Source organism: Notolepis coatsorum (genome assembly GCF_963971535.1).
Source record: "Notolepis coatsorum genome assembly, chromosome: 16".
Classification (NCBI taxonomy): domain Eukaryota; kingdom Metazoa; phylum Chordata; class Actinopteri; order Aulopiformes; family Paralepididae; genus Notolepis; species Notolepis coatsorum.
The window spans coordinates 2340578-2366906 of record NC_140180.1 but is presented as its reverse complement, the minus strand read 5'-3'; the positions used below and the strand labels follow the sequence as shown (position 1 = coordinate 2366906).

At 42.4% G+C, this 26329-nt stretch overlaps 1 protein-coding gene across 1 annotated transcript in view; it reads left to right on the top strand.

Moving 5' to 3' along the window:
* Window positions 1-9247: 9247 nt before the first annotated feature.
* trappc11 (trafficking protein particle complex subunit 11) overlaps window positions 9248-26329 on the top strand; it is a 71329-nt gene continuing 54247 nt past the window's right edge. The window contains exons 1-7 of the mRNA XM_084331361.1: window positions 9248-9402; window positions 13023-13234; window positions 16390-16559; window positions 18934-19004; window positions 23869-23983; window positions 25059-25158; window positions 25601-25674. Of these exons, the coding sequence (XP_084187487.1) occupies window positions 13031-13234; window positions 16390-16559; window positions 18934-19004; window positions 23869-23983; window positions 25059-25158; window positions 25601-25674 (734 nt within the window). The 5' untranslated portion in view covers window positions 9248-9402; window positions 13023-13030. The remainder of the gene's footprint in view (window positions 9403-13022; window positions 13235-16389; window positions 16560-18933; window positions 19005-23868; window positions 23984-25058; window positions 25159-25600; window positions 25675-26329) is intronic.

Sequence of the window (26329 nt, the reverse complement as noted above, 5' to 3'; positions counted from 1 at the left end):
ATATCTAAATTCCTCATTTCTTCATTTAATTTCACAGTGGCTGTTTCAGTGTTTAACTTTGTGAGAAAACGTGCCATTTTTCATTCTTTGATGTTTGATTTTCAAAGTACTGTTTTACAATTCTTAAAACAAATGTTTGGATGTAGTAGATCCTTACCTCTATGCTGTGCCATCTCAGACCATCTTATTTCTTTCTTTCATATATAATCAACATGCATACTATGTGTGTTTCATCAACCCTGTTACCGACATATAAATTACAATTTGAGAAGGTTTTAAATCAATATTTAGAACAAATATTTTAAAAAGTAAAGAAAATACCATGAAAGAAAAATGTCCTTTTGTTACACTAAGTGTGTTTGTAAAGTGAGAATATTTGTTTCATGGATGAATCCACTCATTTACAACTGACACTTTCACAGCATGTTCTTAGTAGATTACTGGTCTCTTTGATTTAACATATATAATTCATTTATTTGACATTCATCAGTAACCTCAGTAACAGGGTTGACAATAGTTACATTATTGGTTATACTGCTTGTTTAAGTTACAGTTATGAGTGTAATTAAGTTATATTGGGACATTTATAAACCTTTAATTCAACATGACTAATCAGAATATGTTGGAGACAGATTTATTGAGAGGTTTTAGCATAGAAGATTTTTGGCCTTAAAGGAACACGCCAACAATTTGGGATATTAGCTTACCGTCTTCTCCAGAGAGAGACAAGAAGATATACTTCTTTCCTCGCTGTACATTCAGTAGAAAGTTGAATGAGTGGAGGCGGACATGGCCGGTTAGCCTTCGGGAGAGGTGTTAGTTGGACAATGCAAACGTATTCAATCAAGCATATAAAACAGTGGAAATGCACCCTCAGGTAGCATATTTACATAAACAAAAGAGAACAGGACAGAATTCAATTCAAAAACAATTATTTTCTCCATACACAGGTAATAAACCCAGACGAAATTTAGATTCTCAACTGGAAAATCTCACCATCATGCTTTTTTAGAAAGTCAGTAAAAAAAATAGTGCATCATTATGGAATGTAACTAAAGTAATGTGCAATAAAAATACTTGTAAAAAAAGTAAAAAAGTAAGTAAAAGTAAAGAGGAATATTCAATATACATATACACTATATAGACTATACATGTGTGTGTGTGTGTGCGACATTGTACTGTGCTGTACTGTGCTGTCCTGCTCAACTGTGCCACGCTTCGAAACAGTCTCTGCCAATGACGAGACAGAGGGCTACATCACAGCGCTTGCATTTCCAGGGAGTCAGGGTCCTTTTCCCCCCTTTTGTGACACTGCTGGCAGATCCTGCTGCGGCCTTGTGTGGCTTTCTGTCTGACGTCCTCTGTAGGTGCGGCGATGGCAACAGGGACATATGCTCTGACTTCCTGTCAAGAGGAGCTAGTGTGATGTCCACGCCACACAACTCACGCACCATCTCGCACAAGAAGTCCTTGTGAGTCATGTGTGTGCCTCCTGTTTTGCCTCACTGATTTCACAGTGGAGGATGTAGGCGTTGGTGCTCGCGGTGTCCGTAAAGTGGAAGAACATGGTCCGGTACCGGTGGGAAGTTCTGCGGTGTGTGTGGAGTAGTACTGGATCAGCTGGTCTGAAAGGTCAACTCTGGGATTCCAACCTACATAACAAGCTTGTATTGTCTGAAATTGACTGAAAACGAATGCATATCGGGTGTTAACTGCTAGCTGTACCACTATAGGCCAGACCGCGCGCCAGCTAAAGCTAACTTGTAGATATTCATGAGGTAAAAAGGAGACAAATGACATTTGTAGAAATAGATGAAAACCTACCAGCATGAATACAATGATTGTACTTGGATAAGTAATGTATCATCTTATGGAGCAGTCTACTCTCCGGGGTGCAGTGTGCCCCGTGGTGGGGAGGCTTTTAATCCCAATAGTGGTGTTAAAGGCCCCCCTTCAATATTTGTTGTTGTTGTTGTTGTATACATTTACAGACATGTAATATCCCCCATTCCTGCTTATTCATGTCAGAAATATACATCGATCTCATATTTATACTGAATATTGGCCGATACCGATCGCTGGCCGATCGATCGGGGGCATCCCTAATATCAATCAAGCTCCACCTGTGATCCACCTGTCAACACACAATCAAGATCCACCTGTGATCCACCTGTCAACACACAGTCAAGATCCACCTGTGATCCACCTGTCAACACACAATCAAGATCCACCTGTGATCCACCTGTCAACACACAGTCAAGCTCCACCTGTGATCCACCTGTCAACACACAGTCAAGATCCACCTGTGATCCACCTGTCAACACACAATCAAGATCCACCTGTGATCCACCTGTCAACACACAGTCAAGCTCCACCTGTGATCCACCTGTGATCCACCTGTCAACACACAGTCAAGATCCACCTGTGATCCACCTGTCAACACACAATCAAGATCCACCTGTGATCCACCTGTCAACACACAGTCAAGCTCCACCTGTGATCCACCTGTGATCCACCTGTCAACACACAGTCAAGATCCACCTGTGATCCACCTGTCAACACACAGTCAAGATCCACCTGTGATCCACCTGTCAACACACAGTCAAGATCCACCTGTGATCCACCTGTCAACACACAGTCAAGATCCACCTGTGATCCACCTGTCAACACACAATCAAGATCCACCTGTGATACACCTGTGATCCACCTGTCAACACACAGTCAACCCGGAGTGATCTTCCACAGATGGCGGCTTCGCGGCGTTTACCAGGCCCTATACTCATCTAAGGATGAAATAACCAGAGCCATCAAAAAGATGAAGGCTGGGAAAGCACCAGGAGTTGACAACATACCCCCTGCTATTCTGAAAGCTGATCCCAAAGCGACCACAGAGGTTCTATACCACCTCCTCAACAAGATCTGGGATACAGAGGTAATCCCAATAGAATGGAAAACGGGCTTAATGGTCACCATTCCAAAAAGAAGAAACCTCAGTGATGCAACAACTGGAGAGGCATGATGCTCCTGTCCGTCCCTAGCAAGGTTCTTTGTAGGATTATCTTAGATAGGATACAAGCAGCCTTAGACGGTCAGTTGAGGAAAGAGCAAGCAGGTTAAGGAAGTATAAGTCATGCACAGACCATATTGCTACTTTAAGAATTATTATCGAGCAGTGTGTTGAGTGGCAAAACTCCCTGTGCATGAATTTTGTAGACTTTGAAAAAGCCTTTGACAGCCTAGATAGGAAAGTGCTTTGGAAACTCCTAGGTCACTATGGCCTACCCTCTAAGATCATCAACCTAATAAAGAACATGTACCAGGATTTCAATGGCCGGGTGATCTGCAAGGGCAAACTGTCAGACACCTTTGCCATCACAACAGGGGTGCAGGGTTGCCTTTTTTCTCCTTTGATTTTCCTCATTGCCATTGACTGGATCATGAGCAGAACAACTGAAAATCAACGGACAGGAATCCAGTGGACCTTGTTTACCCAGCTCGAGGACCTGGATTTCGCAGACAACCTTGCGCTAGTCTCTGAAAACCACACACACATGCAACAGAAGACAGATAGGTTACAGACTAACAGTGACCAGCTTGGACTCAAGATCAACACCGGAAAAACCAAGACCATGAGGTTAAATCCAAAAACACATGATCCAATCACACTGAGGAGAGAGACAATAGAGGACGTGGAGCACTTCACCTACCTAGGGAGTAACATCAGCAGGGATGGAGGAGCAGACAGGGACATAGAGGCACGCATCAGCAAAGCACAGGTAGCATTCAGGATACTCCGGCCAATCTGGTTGTCCAAGCAACTCTCCAACAACAAACACCAAGCTACGGATCTTCAATACCAACGTGAAGACTGTCCTGCTCTACGGCTCTGAGACGTGGAAGACTACCGAGGGCCTCACAAGCAACATCCAGCTGTTTGTCAACAAATGCCTGCGCTACATCCTCAAGCTGTGGTGGCCCATCAAAACAACACATGAAGAGCTGTGGAGGATAACCAACCAGGACAGCATAGCTACCACCATCAAAAGGAGAGAGTGGAACTGGATAGGGCATACCCTTAGGAAGGACTCCAACAACATCACTAGACAGGCCTTGGACTACAACCCGCAGGGGAAGAGGAAAGCCGGTAGGCCCGAGAAACACCTGGAGACGTTCCACACTCCAAGACCTAAAGAACATCGAAGTGAGCTGGCAAGAAGCAAAGGCCCAGAAGAGAGTGAGATGGAGAGCTCTGGTGGACGCCCTCTATGCCCCCCAACGGGGTAAAGAGGATTAAGTCAAGTAAGTCATACTCTGAGCACCAATCAGTCCCTCACCTGACCGAAGTGGGCGGGGTAGCGCAGCATGTGCACCAATCAGCCCCTCACCTGACAGCAGCTTGCCGCACACACCCACACTTATTGCCAAAAGGAAAGGCCACTTTAAATTAGAATAACAGGAACAGTGTATTGCACTACCAAAGCTACCTAGCATGTCCTATATGCTCTGCAAATAACTATGTACAGATACCGAGATGTCACACCATGTTACCTGTTACCTGTTATTGCACAATGTTGTTTTTTTATTGGATTCTATTATATGTTGTTACTACTGTATTGCACATCGTTGCGGGCAAGACCACCCGCATTTCATTGTATACTTGTATGCCGTGACAAATAAAACTCTTGACTTGACTTGACTTGACTTGACTCATCATCCACGATGTCTTCCTCTGTTTGAGTAGACATGTTGTCCCCCCCCCGGTCGCCATTGTCTGTCAACTGACTGAGCTACTGGATACCTGAATTTCCCAGACGGGAATTAATAAAGTATCTATCTAGACTCATCATCGACGATGTCCACTACTCGCTGCACTTCAGCAATGCAACGTCAGTCATTAATCTGGGGGGGGGGGGGGGTTTGCACTCCCTCAGTAGACAGCGCGTCGCTTGGCGGCCTGCTTGTGCACACATGATGGGACACGCTTTGTCTCGAACGTGTCCGCAGAGGGAAGCCCTGACTCCGGTCTATGAAGACGAGTCGTTAAACTGCACCGATGTCGGCCAACGTGAACTCCGGCGATGTGGAATCCTTGATTAGGGCACTCGATTGACTAATTGGACAGTAATTCGGGTTGTTAAGTCTGATGCCAAGCGTGACTTATATTCATGTCCTCCTCCTGTGGCCAAACGCTCCACTTCGGACAGCGGGAGATCCTGGGAGCACATGACCCCAGACAGTTCCTTATTGTGGCTCAGATCTATTCAAACAACCAGGGACTCTCTGCACTGAGGCGTGTTGAAGAGACCAGGCCGAGACGTCACGACTCAACAACCACGTTGGCAGTTTGCCCAAGAAACCATCTGTATTGCAGGGCGACTTTTAGCCGTGGGAATGCCATTACCATCAGCCTGGACTTCCTCCAGTGTAAACAATATGACTAACTCTGAATATAGAAATGTGAGAAAGATAAACAGTGTAAACAATATGACTAACTCTGAATATAGAAATGTGAGAAAGATAAACAGTGTAAACAATATGACTAACTCTGAATATAGAAATGTGAGAAAGATAAACAGTGTAAACAATATGACTAACTCTGAATATAGAAATGTGAGAAAGATAAACAGTGTAAACAATATGACTAACTCTGAATATAGAAATGTGAGAAAGATAAACAGTGTAAACAATATGACTAACTCTGAATATAGAAATGTGAGAAAGATAAACAGTGTAAACAATATGACTAACTCTGAATATAGAAATGTGAGAAAGATAAACAGTGTAAACAATATGACTAACTCTGAATATAGAAATGTGAGAAAGATAAACAGTGTAAACAATATGACTAACTCTGAATATAGAAATGTGAGAAAGATAAACAGTGTAAACAATAATGACTAACTCTGAATATAGAAATGTGAGAAAGATAAACAGTGTAAACAATATGACTAACTCTGAATATAGAAATGTGAGAAAGATAAACAGTGTAAACAATATGACTAACTCTGAATATAGAAATGTGAGAAAGATAAAAAGTGTAAACAATATGACTAACTCTGAATATAGAAATGTGAGAAAGATAAACAGTGTAAACAATAATGACTAACTCTGAATATAGAAATGTGAGAAAGATAAACAGTGTAAACAATATGACTAACTCTGAATATAGAAATGTGAGAAAGATAAACAGTGTAAACAATATGACTAACTCTGAATATAGAAATGTGAGAAAGATAAACAGTGTAAACAATATGACTAACTCTGAATATAGAAATGTGAGAAAGATAAACAGTGTAAACAATATGACTAACTCTGAATATAGAAATGTGAGAAAGATAAACAGTGTAAACAATATGACTAACTCTGAATATAGAAATGTGAGAAAGATAAACAGTGTAAACAATAATGACTAACTCTGAATATAGAAATGTGAGAAAGATAAACAGTGTAAACAATATGACTAACTTTGAATATAGAAATGTGAGAAAGATAAACAGTGTAAACAATATGACTAACTCTGAATATAGAAATGTGAGAAAGATAAACAGTGTAAACAATATGACTAACTCTGAATATAGAAATGTGAGAAAGATAAACAGTGTAAACAATATGACTAACTCTGAATATAGAAATGTGAGAAAGATAAACAGTGTAAACAATTTAAATATAACTAACTCTGAATATAAAAATATAAGAAAGATAAAAGGTGCAGATGAGGGACTGTATGCCCTATTGGTTATATTATACGTTACAATAAATACATTATAGGCAATAAAATATTTGAATCTGAATATATACTGAAGGTTATTGTTACTGTTATTGCCTATAATGGACCAAGGAAACGATAAAAGAAGGAAGGGTTGGCGGCTACGTGGCGTAGTGGGCAAGGCACTCGCCACAAAATCTGGAGACGCTGGGCTCGCCTGTTCGAGCCCAGCGCTCCACATTGCTTTCAGTTTAGCTGGTCGTTCATACTAATACACATTGGCCGTATTAGGGGGTGGGAAACTGATGGGTGGGGATCGGGCGTTGTGGACAAGCGACTCCTACAGGTCGGTTGGTGCGCCTGCGCAGTAGAATCAGGAAGTGTCGGGGGCAGCGTGAGCCTCCCACGCGTTACTCCTCGACACTGAGAGATCGAGCTGCGCAGGTGAAAAGATGCGACTGCTGTTACCTCAAGTACCGGAGGGGACTTGTGCTATGTATGACTTAGTCCACATTGCAGCCGGCTTGTGGGAGGCAAGAAACAGCGTTCGTGACAGGGGGGGGGTTGAATTGGATGATACGAAATTGGGATGGGAGAAAATATAGAAAATGGGAGAAAAAGTGGATAAAAAATAAAAAAAAGAAGGAAGGGTCGTCACGTCAGAATACCAGCGTTTATACCAGAATACCAGAATACCAAGGAAACTATAAAAGAAGGAAGTGTGTGTGTGTGTGTGTGTGTGTGTGTGTGTGTGTGTGTGTGTGTGTGTGTGTGTGTGTGTGTGTGTGTGTGTGTGTGTGTGTGTGTGTGTGTGTGTGTGTGTGAGAGATAGAGAGAGAGGGGGGTGAGAGAGATGAGGGAGGGGCAAGAGAGAAAGAGAGCTGGGAGAGTGTGTGTGAGAGAGAGAGAGAGGGGGGGGGTGTTCTCAGCTCTTGTGTGGGTTAATGTAACACGTTCCTAACGTTTTCTTTCCCCTATTATTTCATGCACTTTATTCATTGTTTTAAATTATTATTTTCTTTTAAGTTATTTTGTGCATCACTCTGTTTTACATTTACATTTACATTTAGTCATTTAGCTGACGCTTTTATCCAAAGCGACTTACAAGTTCTGTACGACAAGCCATCAGGAAGAGCACAACTCTATCAGCTGAGTAACAATGTTCATCAAAGTGTTGAGTGCTACAGTGTAGGTTAGTTTATTAGGACAAGTGCATTGATGCAAATTTGCAATGCATGAGGGTCATCCTTTTGTGTTAAATGGCTGCATAAAGCAAGCATTTGTTGACTCTCATGTTGATAAGAGTACGTTAATTAAAACTTGAAAAATATCAGTTTATGGTAAAAATAAAGAAAATGCGATTAAATTGCGATTAATCACGAGTTAACTATGGACAATCATGTGATTAATCGAGTTAAATATCAAAGTGTCACCATTCATATGTTATGTTTTTTTTAAACTTTTCAACAACATGTTATGCATCATATGTATATATTTTCTGTTAGGATCTCTGGGTAACAGTACTATATGTTTGCATATCGTATATATGTCACAAATGTAACAGTACTATATACCTGTATGTCATGTATGTCCCTATGTCATAAATGTCATGATGTCATGTATGTTGTGTATGTCATAAATGTCACTAGTATGAATTGAAAATTGGGGGACCCTGATGTAAACAAGACGAAAGTCTTTCTCTGGTCTGCATCCCCTTAACAATTGTGTGTATTAGGGCGGCTACGTGGCGTAGTGGGCAAGGCGCTTGCCACGAAATGCTGGAGACACTGGGCTCGTCGGTTCGAGCCCAGCGCTCCACATTTGCTTTCAGTTTAGCTGGTCGTCCGTACTAATACACATTGGCCGTATTAGGGGGTGGGAAACTGATGGGTGGGGATCGGGCGTTGTGGACAGCGACTCCTACAGGTCGGTTGGTGCGCCTGCGCAGTAGAATCAGGAAGTGTCGGGGGCAGCGTGAGCCTCCCACGCGTTACTCCTCGCCACTGAGAGATCGAGCTGCGCAGGTGAAAAGATGCGACTGCTGTTACCTCAAGTACCGGAGGGGACTTGTGCTATGTACGACTTAGTCCACATTGCAGCCGGCTTGTGGGAGGCAAGAAACAGCGTCCGTGACAGGGGAGGGTTGAATTGGATGATACGAAATTGGGATGGGAGAAAATATAGAAAATGGGAGAAAAAGTGGATAAAAAAAAAATTGTGTGTATTGAGCCATACTGTATTGTACCCATTCTGCTGCAATCTGTTAAATAAAGTTTTCATTCATTCATTCATTCATTCATTCATTCATTCATTCATTCATTCATTCATTCATTCATTCATTCATTCATTCACTCACTCACTCGTTCATTCATTCATACACTCATTCATTCAGTCATTCATTCGTTCATTCATGCAGACAACTTTTTAACATGGAAACGCTGGGAACAACCTTTATTTTGATAAACCCACTGTCTCGCCCGGAAGTAGAGACTTCCTCATTAAAGCTGACTTGACAACACTGTTGTTGTACTTGATTACAGGTCCCAGGTTCCATTTCTCCAGGAGGCTCTGTTGGCGTTGTAACATCTACACGAGACTATAGAGACTATAAAGCTATAAACGATATTATTATTATCGTGTCCTTGTCTAAACCACTGAGGTAGAGGTTTAAACCCACCGGCCAGCTGACTGTGTTGGTAAGTAAGCAGCTAACTGCTAAGCTAAGTCGAGCTAACGTTAGCTGCTCTACATCCAGCTAGTTGTTGTCATCTTGTTGATGATGTTCGCTAACGTCCAGTCCTCCTGTGGCCACGACGTTAAACAAAGACAAGAGAAAACAGAGAGTTAGTATTTGGGTTCATTAAGCTGATCGTTTTGTGACTTTACTTTGTTGTAAAACGTTTGATCCATTCACACCCGGATCGTTGTTGTTGTTAAGTGAGCTAACTAACGTAGCCAGCTGGCTGTCACTGGTCTTCAGCCGGCTGGTCTTGTGACCTGGACTTTGACAGCTTCCGTGTCAGATCCTCCTTTAGCCCTTTCACTGCCACCCTTTTACTAGGTTAACCTGCTGCCGTGTGGCAGTGAAAGGGTTGAGCTGCTGTCGTGTGGCAGTGAAAGGGTTAACCTGCTGTCGTGTGGCAGTGAAAGGGTTAACCTGCTGTCATGTGGCAGTGAAAGGGTTAACCACTGTCGTGTGGCAGTGAAAGGGTTAACCGGCTGGCTGTCGTGTGGCAGTGAAAGGGTTTTCCTTCTGTGTATTGTCGCAGTGAAAGGGTTAAAGGTCAACCTTCACGTTGTATTTTTGTTCAATAAACAATGTGGACTAGGCCAACAGTGACTTTCATGAAGAATGGAAAAAAAGTATTGAAATTGACCCAGTTTTAGCGTTTTTATCAAACATTTTGTCTGCCCAACACAATCACCACGCACGTGGATATTTTAATCAATGGTTCATAACGTGCGTGTGTAATCGAAATGATCGTCACAACAGGTGCAGGACAACAGGGGGCTCACCAGGGGGCGCTGAGTCACACAGCTAGTGGCAGGCAGAGAGCCTTGCTACCATAGATATATGCTTGCTACTACTAGCCGAATGAAAATGTATCTGTTTCACCTAACACTATTGCTCCGTGATTATAGCCACCCATCTCTAAAGCCACTACCACGTTACCATATTTGTAATAATGTAAATCATTGTGTCGTTGTACACATATTGTGTTTATAACGTTAGTAGCTAACATAGCTTAGCTTGGTAGCTATTGTGCTAACAAAATATCCCGACATCCGGCTCGCTGGCCGGCATGAACGGCCGACCCAAAATGGTTCTCTCCTCTCTGTACACCCCGTCCCCACGGGTACCCTGCCGGGGGGCCCATGGACGCGACAACGGCGACAATGGTGGCAGCCTGTAGGGTGCTCGAGCCCGTAAAGGCTAGTGGTACAAACACGATAGCTATGAGCTAACAACGGCCGCCGCTGTTGTCACGTCCACAAGCTCCTCCGCAGGACACCCGCGAGGACGGGGGCACACAAAGAGGAGAGAACCATAGGCTAACGTCAGTGTAGTGGTCCCGACTGTAGGCAGCAGGGACGGCGGAGCTGAATGAATGAATGAATGAATGAATGAATGAATGAAAACTTTATTTAACAGATTGCAGAATGGGTACAATACAGTACGGCTCAATACATACAATTGTTAAGGGGATGCAGACCTGAGAAAGACGTTTGTCTTGTTTCCATCAGGGTCCCCCATTTTCAATTCATATAGACATATATGACATACATGACATACAGATAGTCAGTACTGCTACATCTATACATTTATGACATACCAGATTTGCAAATACAGTACTGTTTGTGATACAGAAGGAGTCAAGAAAAGGGAGTATATACATTTGACGTAGAAAACTGTACATTGGAGGAGGTTGGGTGGGGGGGGTTGGGTACATTGGGATATTGACTATATAGGCTAACTGTGATGCACCGAGTGGGCCACCATTGAACTAGTACTATGACCCGGACGGGCAAGGCATTTCCTGAAGTGACGTCACGGCCGTGCTAGCTTTTAGATTAGGCTCATTAATATGCACCTGTAGTGACATCGGCGTTTGATAAGCTTTTTTGATTCACGCGTGCATGTTATTCGTGCGTGGACCTTTTTAACTCTTTCAGAGTGGCATTTCCGGTGTCAAATGGAAATAAATAAATAATGAAATTATATACCAATGATGTAAACTACCCATAATTGATCAGTAGGGTTTAACCTGGAGGTTGGGCTTTAACCTTTAGGTAGTGTGGCAGTGAAAGGGTTAACCTTATGTCGTGTCACAGTGAAAGGGTTAACCGGCTGTAGTGTGGAAGTGAAAGGGTTAACCGGCTGTCGTGTGGCAGTGAAAGGGTTAACCTTGTGTTGTGTGTATTGTCGCAGTGAAAGGGTAAAACCGTTTTGGTAGTGCAGCAGTGAAAGGGTTAACCGGCTGTCGTGTGGCAGTGAAAGGGGTTTCCTTCTGTGTATTGTCGCAGTGAAAGGGTTAACCGTTTGGTAGTGTGGCAGTGAAAGGGTTAACCTTCTGTGTATTGTCGCAGTGAAAGGGTTAACCGTTTTATATGACCACAATATCATATCACAATAATGTTCTTATCCGTGACGGTATTAATGGCATTTAAATTGAGGCTATTTCGTTTCCGGTACCAATTACAATGTGATGAGTTTTTTTGTTTGTTTGTTGTTGTATTGTTTTTATCTTGTAATACAATTGTCATGGTGCTATTTCTGTCAACATGTATAAATCGTTTACAGAAGTTAAAAAAAATTATTTCCACTTCTTAAATATGACTCGAGAACCATATCATATCCAAACTTACCACTAAAATGTCAGAAATAATATTTTAGGTTCAGATTTGTGTAGAAAAGAGCGGAGCCCTACTGTAGGAAAACATGACAAATATGAATGTTATTCAGGAGCTACTGTAGAAAAACATGACAAATATAAATGTTATTCAGGAGCTACTGAATTAAGAATCACTGTGTTCTTGAACTGGCCAACTGTTGTGAAGGTATTTTTATTCACCAGGGAAATAATTCTTCTGTCATCCACCACAGTTTTCTTCCGTGGTCTTCCAGGTATTTTGGTGTTGCTGAGCTCACCTGTGCATTCTTTCTTTTTTTAACAGTTGATTTCACCTAATGCTTTTGCTATCTCTCTAATGGGTATGTTTAGGTTTTTCAGGAGCTCCAGTAGGAAAATATGACCTATATAAATGTAAAAGTGAAATGTAAAAGTGTAATGTATGTGATGTCTTGGTCCTCCAGGTGTCAACATGGCTGCCTCTCAGTGTAAAAGTGTAATGTATGTGATGTCTTGGTCCTCCCGGTGTCAACATGGCTGCCTCTCAGTGTAAAAGTGTAATGTATGTGATGTCTTGGTCCTCCAGGTGTCAACATGGCTGCCTCTCAGTGTAAAAGTGTAATGTATGTGATGTCTTGGTCCTCCAGGTGTCAACATGGCTGCCTCTCAGTGTAATGTGTGTGATGTCTTGGTCCTCCAGGGCTCAACATGGCTGCCTCTCAGTGTAATGTGATGCGTGTCTTGGTCCTCCAGGGCTCAACATGGCTGCCTCTCAGTGTAATGTGATGTGTGTCTTGGTCCTCCAGGGCTCAACATGGCTGCCTCTCAGTGTAATGTGTGTGATGTCTTGGTCCTCCAGGGCTCAACATGGCTGCCTCTCAGTGTAATGTATGTGATATATTGGTCCTCCAGGGCTCAACATGGCTGCCTCTCAGTGTAATGTATGTGATATCTTGGTCCTCCAGGGCTCAACATGGCTGGCTCTCAGTGGGAGCTTCCCCCGGAGCTGTGCTGTCGGCCCATGGCCTTCGTGGCTCTGACCGGTCTGGACGTGGTCTATAACGCCGTCCACAGAGCCATCTGGGACGCCTTCTGTGCCAACCGCCGCGCCGACCGAGTCCCCATCTCATTCAAAGTCCTCGCTGGAGACCACGAGTACCCCAAGTGTCGCACCAAGGTGAGAGATGCACGGATACCGTGACAGACAGACGGGTAAAGAGACAGACGGATAAAGAGACAGACAGAAAGAAGGATGTCAAGTCAAGTCAAGAGTTGTATTTGTCACGGCATACAGGGTACACAGTGAAATGCGGGTGGTCATGCCCGCAGCGATTGTGCAATAATACAAGTAATAAGTAATAAGACATAACGGGTATAATGTACACAAAATGACAGATAAAGAGACAGACAGACAGATAAAGTGACAGACAGACAGATGAGTAAGCAGACTGACAGACAGATAGATACTTTCCTTGCCCTATTTTTGTCCTGATTGTAAAGCGACCTTGGGTTCTATGAAAGGCGCTATATACATTTGATTTATTATTATTATTATAAAGAGACAGACAGACAGACAGATAAAGTGACAGACAGATAAAGTGACAGACAGACAGACAGACAGACAGACAGACACATGGACAGATAAAGTGACAGACAGACAGATAAAGAGACAGACAGACAGACAGACAGACAGACAGACACATGGACAGATAAAGTGACAGACAGACGGATAAAGTGACAGACAGACAGACAGACAGACAGACTGACAGACAGATAAAGAGACAGACAGACAGATAAAGTGACAGACAGACAGATAAAGTGACAGACAGACAGACAGACAGATAAAGAGACAGACAGACAGATAAAGTGACAGACAGACAGATAAAGAGACAGACAGACAGATAAAGTGACAGACAGACAGATAAAGAGACAGACAGACAGATAAAGAGACAGACAGACAGATAAAGTGACAGACAGACAGCAGGGAGGAGACAGACAGACAGACGGACGGACAGAGAGTTTATTTAAATAAATTTCCAATTAAAAGAAGTGACACAGAGGGTATTATACTATCCTGTTATTATATCCTTAGCACCGGCAAATAGGTCGTTGTTCCCCACTCTCAATGTGATTACAACGTTTGTCCCTATTTCTCATAAATGTATTGTAGTAACACTGCTATTAACAGCTGTGTAAAGATGTACGTGGGCTTGCTAACTGCAGACAAATTAACAAGAGTTTATCAACATTATATTCACATTAACAATACCGTTCATTAGATTAGATTAGATTAAAATGTATTGTCGTCATGCAGCACAAGTACTGTGTACAACAAAAATAAGGTTGGCATCCAACCAGGGTGCAAATGTGACAGTAAAGTGCAATAGTAATATACACTGTACAGGTGATTAAACTGGGTATAAAATATATAAACGAGTACTACTACTAATGAGTAACTGATGTATGTACAGAGTCGTAGTATTAATATGTACAGTGATCGGTATAAAAACACTGTGGTAGTAAGTCATACTGGCCAACAGCGTAGGTAAGGGATATGTACAGATATATATAAATACTAGGGGTGTAACGTTGCATCGATTAATCGAAAAGCATCGATTCTAATGTGACCATTCAACTGCATCGATTTGAAAATGTTAGAATCGATTATAATCTAAATACATTTATTTATTTATTTTTAATGTGTATTGTTTTTATTGACCTATAGTCCATTCATGCTGAGTGAATCAGTTCCCCCAGCCACATTTGTGTATTCAAATTTTTTTGGGGAATTAACTGATAGAAAATGAATCGAATCGTGGTCAAATGAAGAGATTTCACGACGCATTGAATCGTCGCCTGAATAATCGCAATCGAAATTAATCGCTGTGAGGTCGCATCGTCACACCCCCCTAATAAACACTATAGTATCTACAGATATGTAAAAGGGATTATATACAGGTATATGTACAGACGGATGTGGATATATATATATTGTACATGCTGTCATACAGAGTGTTATGGGTTATACGCAGGTGTGTAATTAAGCATTACATCACGCGCAGGAGTGGTTTGTGAACAATAAACCATGCCTAGGGGTGGTCGTTAGACCCCCCTAGGCATGGTTTATTGTTCACAAATCACGACTGCAAGTGGTGTAAAGCTTTTATACAACTGCCAGATTCATCCAACCTTATTTCTATACAATAAACACACATTAATCGAAGATTTATTGAAAAAACCATCCGCCAGAAAAAGTAGTTCCCACAACTACAAAAAAGACAAGTTGCCTCCATGTGGAAGCAGCTTGAAGTGCATCCAACCAAACTAACACATCCAACTGTGTATTATTGGAATGATTGAGAGAAGTTGCCTCATGTGGAAGCAGCTTGAAGTGCATCCAACCAACTAACACATCCAACTGTGTATTATTGGAATGATTGATTGAAAATTTTATTACCAGATGCAGAATGGGTACAATACAGTACGGCTCAATACACATAATTGTTAAGGGAATGCAGACCTACTTTCCATAGAACTTCATTCTTAGATGCTTCTATATAAAGTAGGTAAAACAAATTAAAAAGTTTTCTTTGCCCTATAGGAAAAAAACGTTTTCTTCGCCCTATTCTTTTATTTATTTTTTTAAACCTACTGTAGAGGGCCTAAACTTAACCAGTTGGAAACCAAGCGTACAGTAATAAAATTAGCAATCAATCAATCAATCAACTCAATAGGCCATGCTCACTTAGAACAGCGCAGCACCCAGCTCTCTGACTATCCCCCGCGTTGCAGGCAGAGTGTGTGTGTGCGTGTGTGTGTGTGTGTGTGTGTGTGTGTGTGTGTGTGTGTGTGTGGGGGGGGGGGGGGGGTGTGGCGGTGGGTGGAGACTAGAGCGAGCGCTGACAGTCGAAGGGAAAAAGAAATTGAAAAAAAAATTGAAAATGAATCAATCAATCAATCTGCGATTTTTCTTTTGTTACAGAATGATTCAAGACCCATCAATTACATCATCCAACATTGTTTAAACGACTAAGACATTCGCTGTGACAGAATCGCTTGATATTTAGTCGTTTAGTCGCTATCAACATATCCATTTGTAAAGATTATTGTCCACCTTCTTGTGATCCGGCGGAGTGATGTGATGTGGTTCGGTTGTGGGCGGGTCCTGGGCCAGCAGCGTGGAATTGTTGCCAATAAAGACGTGTAAAATGACTGTTTCAGCCAATCAGAATCGAGAAATGTGCATGCCGTTGTATAAGTAGGTATATAGAAGGACTATGCGCAGCTTGTATTCAGACGGATGGTAATGGTTGTTGCGTTGCGTCTCTCCAGCGCACCTCCTACGAGTGGTACATCCCCAAGGGCATCCTGAAGACGGGCTGGATGCACAAACACCTGAACCTGGTCCCGGCCCTGGTGGTCCTGTTCTACGAGCTGGACTGGGACGACCCTCAGTGGAAAGAGAAGCAGTCGGAGTGCGCCACGAAAGTAGAGATCGTCAGGTAGGAACGGTTTGTGTTACTAAAGTAGAGGTCGTCAGGTAGGAACTGTGTGTAACAACGACGACAGTCTGAGTGAGCCACGAAAGTAGAGATCGTCAGGTAGGAACTGTACGTGTGAGAGAGTCTTGTTTATTCAAGTTAGCTATACAGTAGGGATGTCCGATATTATCAGCCGATATCGACATTAAAATGTGGTATCGGAAAATATCTGTATCGGTTTTCAAAAATAAATAAAATTTATTTAAATTTTTGTATTTTCTTTTACATTTCTATAACCTTTATTTACCCAGGTAAGCAAGTAAGAACAAATTCTGATTTTATTTATTGTCAAAAGTATGCATAATTCCACAACAAGAGATATGTAATGTTAATTACCTGAAATTATTCCGTTTTTTTTGGGGGGGGGGGGGGGGGGGGACCCTGCATATATCGGTATCGGTTGATATCGGTATCGGAAATTAAGAGTTGGACAATATCGGTATATCGGTATCGGTAAAAAAGCCAATATCGAACATCCCCACTATACAGTATATAATATGGCCACCAGACCTATTCTCTCCGTCACAATTGAAATTGCATTTCTCCGTCGCGCAAAAGCTGTTTTTATTTATTTTTTACTTTACTTAAAATGTCCACATCCGCCCCTGTGCCTCACTTTCGGTCACGTACTGTACGTACAGTACTCGGCTATGAATGAAAATACGCCGGTAAAGTTGCTAAGCTTGCGAACATATTTGCATTCCTTATTCAAGTTCAAGTTCTTTCAAGTTCTTTAATAGTTGTCATACAGAAGTACAGAATACTTTCATACAAAATGCTTCTTACTGTTACGCTCCAGAGACTGTGCTAGACAAGATAGTATCAAATAACATAATAACATAATATAGCATGAATTTAGAAGAAGAAAATGAGGTCACAGTGTTCGGTATAGACATATGTACAATGTTCTGAGTTACCATATAATATACAATACACAATTCTCAACAATACTCAATTCAGTGACGTTATGTTTTCAAAGAAGAGGTACATTCAACGCACGAAACAAAATGCGATGCCATTGTTCAAAGCAAGGTCCGAATATGAGACGATTCAAACTGAATTATAAGGAAATGACGTTCACGAGGTACAGGGATGAGGAAGGGACTTGACATGCACGGGTGTTAAGCTTTCATTTGATTTCTTTCATGTTTTACATATATCGTTTTTGTTTTTTTGTTTTGCATATATATATATATATATATGTTTTGTAAGGTTTTAAATTAGTACACTCATTTGAGTAGCGGAACAGGGGTAGGATTAAATAAGTGTATACTTCTTCCTACTCCTTTTCGAACATGTAAATTGAGTTATGTTTTGCTTTTGTTTATTTATTTATTTAGTTTGTATTTATTTACGTTTATGTTAGAAATAAAGATTTAAAAAATAAAATAAAAATGGTAACAAACGTGTTTGCACTCTGGGCTAACGATGAGGTGAAGAGAGATCTGGACAATGTTGAACTTGTTGTTGTAAGTTAGAACTGTCCTAGTTGCCTAGTTTCACGTCTCTGTAAATAGTTATTGTTATGGATTATAATGTGTTATATTATTTTTTATTGTTTTATAGTCTTTTATGGCCAGTTGTCTGGTCATTGTATTTTCGTTTATGCAAACAAGACTGTTTATTTTTTTTATTCACTTTTTATTTATTTATTGTTATTGTGTTTATAAGTATTTCATGGCCTAGTTGTTTCTGGTCATTATATTTCTTTTATGTTTGTTATTTTATTTTCTGCCTAGCCTATATTTCATGCAGCTGATGTTTGCTGCTAATTCATAATTTCATTTGAAAAGTGTTATTAAATGATCAAATACATTATTACTAAAGTACTAACACAAACAGTTCCTACCTGACTATCTCTACTTTAGTAACACACACCCTTCCTACCTGACTATCTCTACTTTAGTAACACACATACTTCCTACCTGACTATCTCTACTTTAGTAGCACACTCAGTTCCTACCTGACTATTTCTAAAGTAGAGATAGTCAGGTAGGAACTTGTTACCATGAAGTAGTGTGTAGTTACCAGTCTTCCTAGCTTTGTTACCATGAAGTAGTGTGTAGTTAACAGTCTTCCTGCTTTGTTACCATGAAGTAGTGTGTAGTTAACAGTCTTCCATAGCTTTGTTACCATGAAGTAGTGTGTAGTTAACAGTCTTCCATAGCTTTGTTACCATGAAGTAGTGTGTAGTTAACAGTCTTCCATAGCTTTGTTACCATGAAGTAGTGTGTAGTTAAAAGTCTTCCTAGCTTTGTTATCATGAATATATATATATAGATAATATTGTGTGTGGTATTTACAATATATTTGTAATATTGTGTATTGTATTTAGGACCAGTCTTCAGGGGAGGAACACCAAGGTGGCGGTGGTCCTTATCCAGAAGAAAACCCCTCTTCCTCCAGGTAACAATACTATACTACTCAGAATATAACTCTTTCTCCAGGTAACAATACCAGACTACTCAGAATATACAATAACTCTTTCTCCAGGTAACAATACCAGACTACTCAGAATATACTATATATATATTAGAGGTGGGCATAAATTAAAATGGCTCAAAAAAAATATAAATAAATCTGCCGAAGGCATTCAAAATATGTGTGTTCTACCCAAATAATGACCAGAAGTAAGTCCTTACTTTTTCTTTCCTCCTTATGTTTCTCAGGCCAGTTGGCCCATTACACCATGAGCCCATCTCCTGTTTCCAAAATTCAAGTTTAAAGTTTTCAAGTTTCTTTAATAGTTGTCATACAGAAGTACAGAATACTTTTGTACAAAATGCTTCTTACTGTTGCGCTCCAGAGACTGTGCATGACAAGGTAAGTATGAAATAAAAACATAGTAAAAATTAGAAGTAAAAAAAGAGGTCACAGTGTTCAGTTTAGACATATGTACAATGTTCGTAGACGTAGTTACCATACAATATACAATACTGTGCAGTGTACTAATATACAATACTATATAGTGCAAGGCATAAATGGACGAGGTGCAGTTTAGGTACAATTCACAGTAGGTGTACGAGTTGTAGTGCAAATCCTTTATCAATAAATATAAAGTGTAAGTGTGTTTGTGTGATCTAAAGTGTGGAGAGTGGGTGCTGCAGTGTGTTGTTGTTTGAGTGAGTGTGTGCGTGTGGGTGTGTGTGCTGTGTGCATTTGATGGTTGTTGCATAGTGATTATTGTTCGTTTAGCGATTATTGTTCGTTTAGCAGCCTGATGGCCTGGGGATAGAAGCTCCTTCTGAGTCTTTCTGTGCTCGCCATAAGACTCCGGTATCGCCTGCCTGATGGCAGCAGTTCAAAGAGGCAGTTGTTCGGGTGGCTCGAGTCCTTAATAATTCTCTTAGCCTTCCCCTTGCACCGCTTGTTGTAAATGTTCTGGAGGGTGGGAAGCCCCCCTCTAATTGTGCGTTCGGCTGAGCGTGTCACTCTTTGTAGTCTGCTACGGTCTTGTGCAGTGCTATTCCCAAACCAGGAGGTGATGTTGCCGGTCAGGATGCTCTCTATTGTACATGAGTAGAAGTTCCTAAGGATCTTCTGACTGACTTGGAACTTCCTTAGGCGCCTGAGGAAGTAGAGGCGTTGTCGTGCCTTCTTCACAACACTGTCAATGTGTGTGGTCCATGTCAAGTCCTCGGATATGTGGGCTCCGAGGTACTTGAAACTGTTCACTCTCTCAACTGGTGCCCCGTCGATGCTGAGGGGGCTGTAGTCCTTGACCCCCGACCTCCTGAAGTCCACAATCATCTCTTTTGTTTTGCTGACGTTCAGGGAGAGGCAGTTCTCCTGACACCACTGTGACAGGTTCTCTACCTCTTCCAGGTAGGCCCTTTCGTCGTTGGCAGAGATCAGGCCCACCACTACTGTGTCATCAGCAAATTTGATGATGGTGTTGTTGTTCCGCTGTGCTACGCAGTCATGTGTGTACAGGGAGTAGAGGAGGGGGCTCAGAACACAGCCCTGGGGGGCCCCTATGTTGAGCGTGATGGATGAGGAGGTGCAGTTGCCGGCTCTTACCACCTGGGGTCTGCCCGTCAGGAAGTCCAGGACCCACTGGCACAGGTCATAGTTCAAGCCCAGGTCCCTGAGCTTGGCTATGAGTTTGGAGGGGACTATGGTATTGAATGCTGAGCTGTAGTCGATGAACAGCATTCTCACATAGTTCCCCTGCCTCTTGTCCAGATGTGATGCTGCTGTGTGCAGCACATGGGCTATGGCGTCCTCCGTGGACCTGTTGGGGCGATATGCAAATTGCAGAGGGTCCAGGTTGATGGGGAGGGAGGAACAGATGTAGCCCTTCACTAGCTTCTCAAAGCACTTCATGGCTATGGAGGTGAGGGCTACAGGGCGGTAGTCGTTGAGGCAAGCGGGCGTAGATTTTTTGGGTACAGGGATGATGGTGGACTTCTTCAGACTGGTGGGGATGACGGCCTGTTCCAAGGACAGGTTGAAGATGTCAGTGAATACCGGGGCCAGTTGGTCGGCACAGACTTTTAGGACGCGGCCGGGGATGCCGTCCGGTCCTGCTGCCTTCCTGATATCCACTTTTTTAAAGATCCGTCTCACCTCATGCTCTGTTACCCTGAACACTGAGTCTCCATCAGCAGACCCCCCCCCCCCCATTGCCGTGGTTTGTAGGCTGGTGTTGTTATTCACAGCCTCAAACCTCGCATAGAAGGAGTTGAGATCATTTGCTAAGGAGATGTCACTGTTCAGTTTGAGGGGGGTTCCTTTGTAGTCTGTCATTGTTCTGAGGCCCTGCCACATGCCTCTAGAGTCAGCCTGTTCAAACTGAAGTTCAACTTTATCCCTGTAACGCCGTTTTGCCTCTATTACTGCTCTCCTGACGTTGTATCTTGCCATCTTGTGTTCTTCCATGTTGCCTGTCACCAGCCCGGTGTTGTATGCTGATGTGCGCACTTTCAGAGCCTCACGGACGGATTTGTCTACCCAGGGCTTTTGATTTGGGTAGATATTAATTTTGGTGGAGGGGATTATTACTTCTACCTGAGTACAGACATAGTCAATCACCGTTTCGGTGTATTCGTTAATATTGGCTGTGTTATCACGGAATACACTCCATTCTGTGCTTCCCAGCACTGCTTGGAGTGACTCCACTGACGTCACGGCCCAACGCTTAACCTCTCGCGAGACCACCGGCGTTCGCTTGAGACTCTGTCTGTACTTCGGCAAAAGAAAGATGGCGGCGTGATCGCTTTTACCGAATGGACTAAGAGCCTGTGACTTGTACCCATTCTTAAATTGCGAGTATACATGGTCTAATATGTTCTCGCCTCTGGTGGGACAGGTCACATGCTGATAGAAATTCGGCAGCACCGTTTTAAGACGCGCGCTGTTGAAATCCCCCAAGACCAAAATGGCAGCGTCAACATTAGCTGCTTGGAGTTTGTTTACCTCGTCGTGAAGTTTTGAAAGTGCGACCCCAGTGTTCGCGTGTGGTGGAATGTACACTCCGATGAGGATGATGGACGTTAACTCTCTTGGGAGGAAGAAGGGTCGACATTTTATCGTGATAAACTCCAGGTCTGGGGAGCAGTGGTTAGACATTTCCTTTGTGTTGCCTACATCGCACCACTCCTTGTTTATCATGAAGGCAATGCCGCCTCCTTTCTTCTTTAATGACTCTTCTGCCGTCCGGTCTTTGCGGAGAACGAAGAAATGGTCTGCCGGTTCTATTGCGTGGTTCGGGACATCTGGACTCAGCCAAGTTTCTGTGAAACAGAGGACGTTACAATCCCGAATGTCCCTCTGGAATTGGATCCTTGCTCTGATGTCGTCCAATTTGTTTCCTATCGATTGCACATTGGCCAACAATATGCTGGGCAATGTGGTTCTGTGTCGTTTGGACCTCAGTCTGTTCCGGACCCCGGCTCTCTTTCCTCGTCTTCGCGGCGGCTTCTTGGCGTCTTGGCCATGGCCGGCATAACAAAGGATCTCGGCGGGCCATTTCTGCTGTTCAGCGATCCGATCCAGAGAGCAATCCAAACGGTAAGTTTTTCTTAATCCAATGTCAATGATTGACTGACGGTCATACACATATAATGCACCAACAGTTGGTGCAAATAAAACTCCTAATACTATAAAAATTAACAAAATAAAGCACAGTCTCGTCGGAGCGATCAGAAAGGCAGCCATCAGAGCGGCGCCAGTGTTGGTTACTGCATTACAGACTGTTTGAAAAAGCTGTTTTGCTATGATAATTGGTAATGAAATATCAAAATAATGTTCAATAAGATGTACTTGTGTTTAATAAGTTGTTTTATTCAGAAGTTAACACAAATAAATAATATTACCAGTACAGTACAGTATCTAGCACACTCTCAGGAGCAAAACAGAAAGAAGCATTTCAAACTTGAACATGTGACATGGCTTGACTCAATCAGTCCAATCTCTATTTCTCCTTCTTCCACCTCACTCAGGCAGACCAGCTTGTTTTATGTAGCGGTGTCTACTTATAGTGCCTATAATATTTTTCCCGTTGGGTGCCAGACAGGGCCAAACCCTGCCAATGCAAATCAACTGCTCCAGTGGAGTTGCTCAGTGGCCAATGGTGTCAACTGTGGTTGTACTGGGCAGCTCCCAGGTGTGAATGGAACTGTGTGAATGTGAAGCAGGGCGTTCCTGAAAAAGAGCATCTGTGCTCAGCGAACCTACCCTGGGTAAATAATTTTAATTTTTTTAGATGAACTGTCAATTATATTATCGCGCGATACTAGTATCGCGTTAACGCAGCACGTTAACGGCCCAGCTCTAATATATATATTAGGGATGTCCGATATTATCGGCCTACCGATATTCTCGGCCGATATTGGCATTAAAATGTGATATCGGAAGGTATCTGTTTTCAAATTATTATTATTTTTTTTACATTTATTTAACCTTTATTTACCCAGACAACAGATTCTGATTTTATTTATTGTCAAAAGTATGCATAATGTTGTTAATTCCACAACAAGAGATATGTAATGTTAATGACCTGAAATGATTCCGTTTTTTGGGGGGGGGGGGCCTGCATATATCGGTATCGGTTGATATCGGTATCGGAAATTAAGAGTTGGACAATATCGGTATATCGGTATCGGTAAAAAAGCCAATATCGAGCATCCCTAATATATATTTTAGGGATGCTCCATATTGGCTTTTTTATAATATATAACTCCTCTACCCCACACTACTCAGAATATATGACTGGATATGTAAATAAATGAACCCACACTGAAAGAATGCTGTTGAACTGTGTTTTCAGGGGAGGACCTGGTGGCTTCAGAGAGGGCGGCGGCTCTGTGTAACGCCTGCGACCTGTCGGGGAAGTCCCTCTTCGTCCTGCCTCACACGGACCACCTGGTGGGCTACATCATCAGGTACTATAACCCCCTCCTCACACGGACCACCTGGTGGGCTACATCATCAGGTACTATAACCCCCTCCTCACACGGACCACCTGGTGGGCTACATCATCAGGTACTAACCCTTTCACTGCTGCATAGGGCTGACCCCTATTAATCGATTAGTCGACTAATCGGTCGAAAGGAGCCGTAGTCGACTGGCCAACCTCTTAGTTGAATATAAAAAAAATTAAAATTAAAAATATTAATATTCTTTTTTTATTTTTTTTTATTTAATCATTCTTTCCAAAAGAAAAGAGGCCTAGAAGCGTGGCTAACGCTAATGGCGCGCATACCAGAGGCTAACTGCCTATGAAAACAGGCACAGAGGCACTGAAAGAGGATTTCACCCATCTAATGAACTCACTAATATCAAGATGTATCCATCAGTGGACCAATTGCATGCTTTTGCAGAGGACAAGAAGCCTTCAGTTGACTCCTTCAGACATTAAGCACCCCCCACAGTCCAAATGGAATGAAATAAAAAAAAAAGTTTTAAAATAGTATAGTTTTTTTATTTTTTTAATTTTTAAGCCGACCAATAGTCGACTAACGGCAAATTTTGGCCAATCCTAGTCGACCATCCAAATCCTTAGTCGGGGACAGCCCTAGTGCCGCACTACCAAACGGTTTAACCTCGGTTTATTCACTGCGACAATACGGAAGGTTAACCCTTTCACTGCCACGCAACAAAGGGTTAGCGCCCTTTCACTCTATCACACTACAGAAGGTTAACCCTTTACCATCACACTACAGACGGTTAACCGGCTGTAGTGTGATGGTAAAGGGTTAACCTTCTGTAGTGTGGTAGAGTGAAAGGGTTAAAGCTGCAACGACTGTTTTATTCAGACGGGCCTTTTCACATGTTCAAAACATCTTATGACCACCTGCTATCAGAAGGTCTCACTGAGTCATGTTCCGTCTGTCTGTCTGTCTGTCTGTCTGTCTGTCTGTCTGTCTGTCTGTCTGTCTGTCTGTCTGTCTGTCTGTCTGTCTGTCTGTCTGTCTGTCTGTCTGTCTGTCTGTCTGTCTGTCTGTCCGTCTGTCTCAGGTTGGAGAATGCATTCTACGAACACGCTCAGACCTATTACTACACTGAGATTCGCAGAGTCAAGTCTCACAAGGAGTTCCTCAACAAGACCACTCACCAGGTAGGAGCCTTCTATTATTTAGAACCTTCATTTAGAACCGTCTATTATATGTGATGGCTGTACAATGTTGTGTATCGGTATTGTATGTGATTTTTAGATTGTCCAATCAATTAGGACCTTATATTAGAGCATTCTATTAGAACATTATATCGGAACCTTCTATTAGAATCTTCCATTAGAACCTTATATTATAATCCTCTTTTAGAACCTTCCATTAGAACCTTCTATTAGAACCCTCCATTAGGCCACTCACCAGGTAGGTACCTTCCATTAGAACCTGCCATTTGAGGGTTCTGTCTGTGGAGCAGAACCAGAGGACATTTCTTCTGGGTGAAGCTACAAACGATCAACTCCTCCTCCTCCTCCTCCTCCTCCTCCTCCTCCTCCTCCTCCTCCTCCTCCTCCTCCTCCTCCTCCTCCTCCTCCTCCTCTCTGTCTCTAGCTGCTGTTTGTCAGACACCAGTTCAAGATCGCCTTCTTCAGTGAGTTGAAACAGGACACACAGAACGCTCTCAAGTAAGTCAGACACACACACACACACATTTTTTTATTTTTCAATTTTTTGTGTGTAAAATCAACTCTGCCTCTCTTTGTTAACTACAACAAGCAATGCTGTTTGTTATTTAAGATGAGGTCCGACTCGGCACCAGAGCATGTGAGCGTGGAGTGGGTTTTAAAATGGGTCAGAGCTCTCCGCCGCTCCCAGCCGCTCAGTGCACACGATCACACAGTGGTTTAAACTGATAATATACATGTAGTACAATGCCAAAGCAATAGGTGGCGATGTAGTTCAAACATGAAGGCCATTTTCTTTTTTTTAAACTTTATTTTTTAGCGTTTATCGCTTTTCTGGTCAAGCATGACCGACAGAAACAGGTTGAAATGGGATGTAGAGCAGGGGAAGACATTCTGAGAAATGACGGCGGGTCCGGGAATCGAACTCGTGTCCCCCAGATCCGTGACGAGCACGGTTTTCCCCGACGCAGAAATAGCGCCGAGATATGCGGTGAGCTACGGGAGCTCCCCTTGAAGGCCATTTTCAACCAATCAGAAGGGTGAACGCGCTCACTACACATCCTGCTAAGTCAAAACCGAAATCCGCCATCTTTAAATCACCTCGGACGGGTGAACTATTTAGCAACATTTATTTTCAGCAAGAAACAAACAAAGT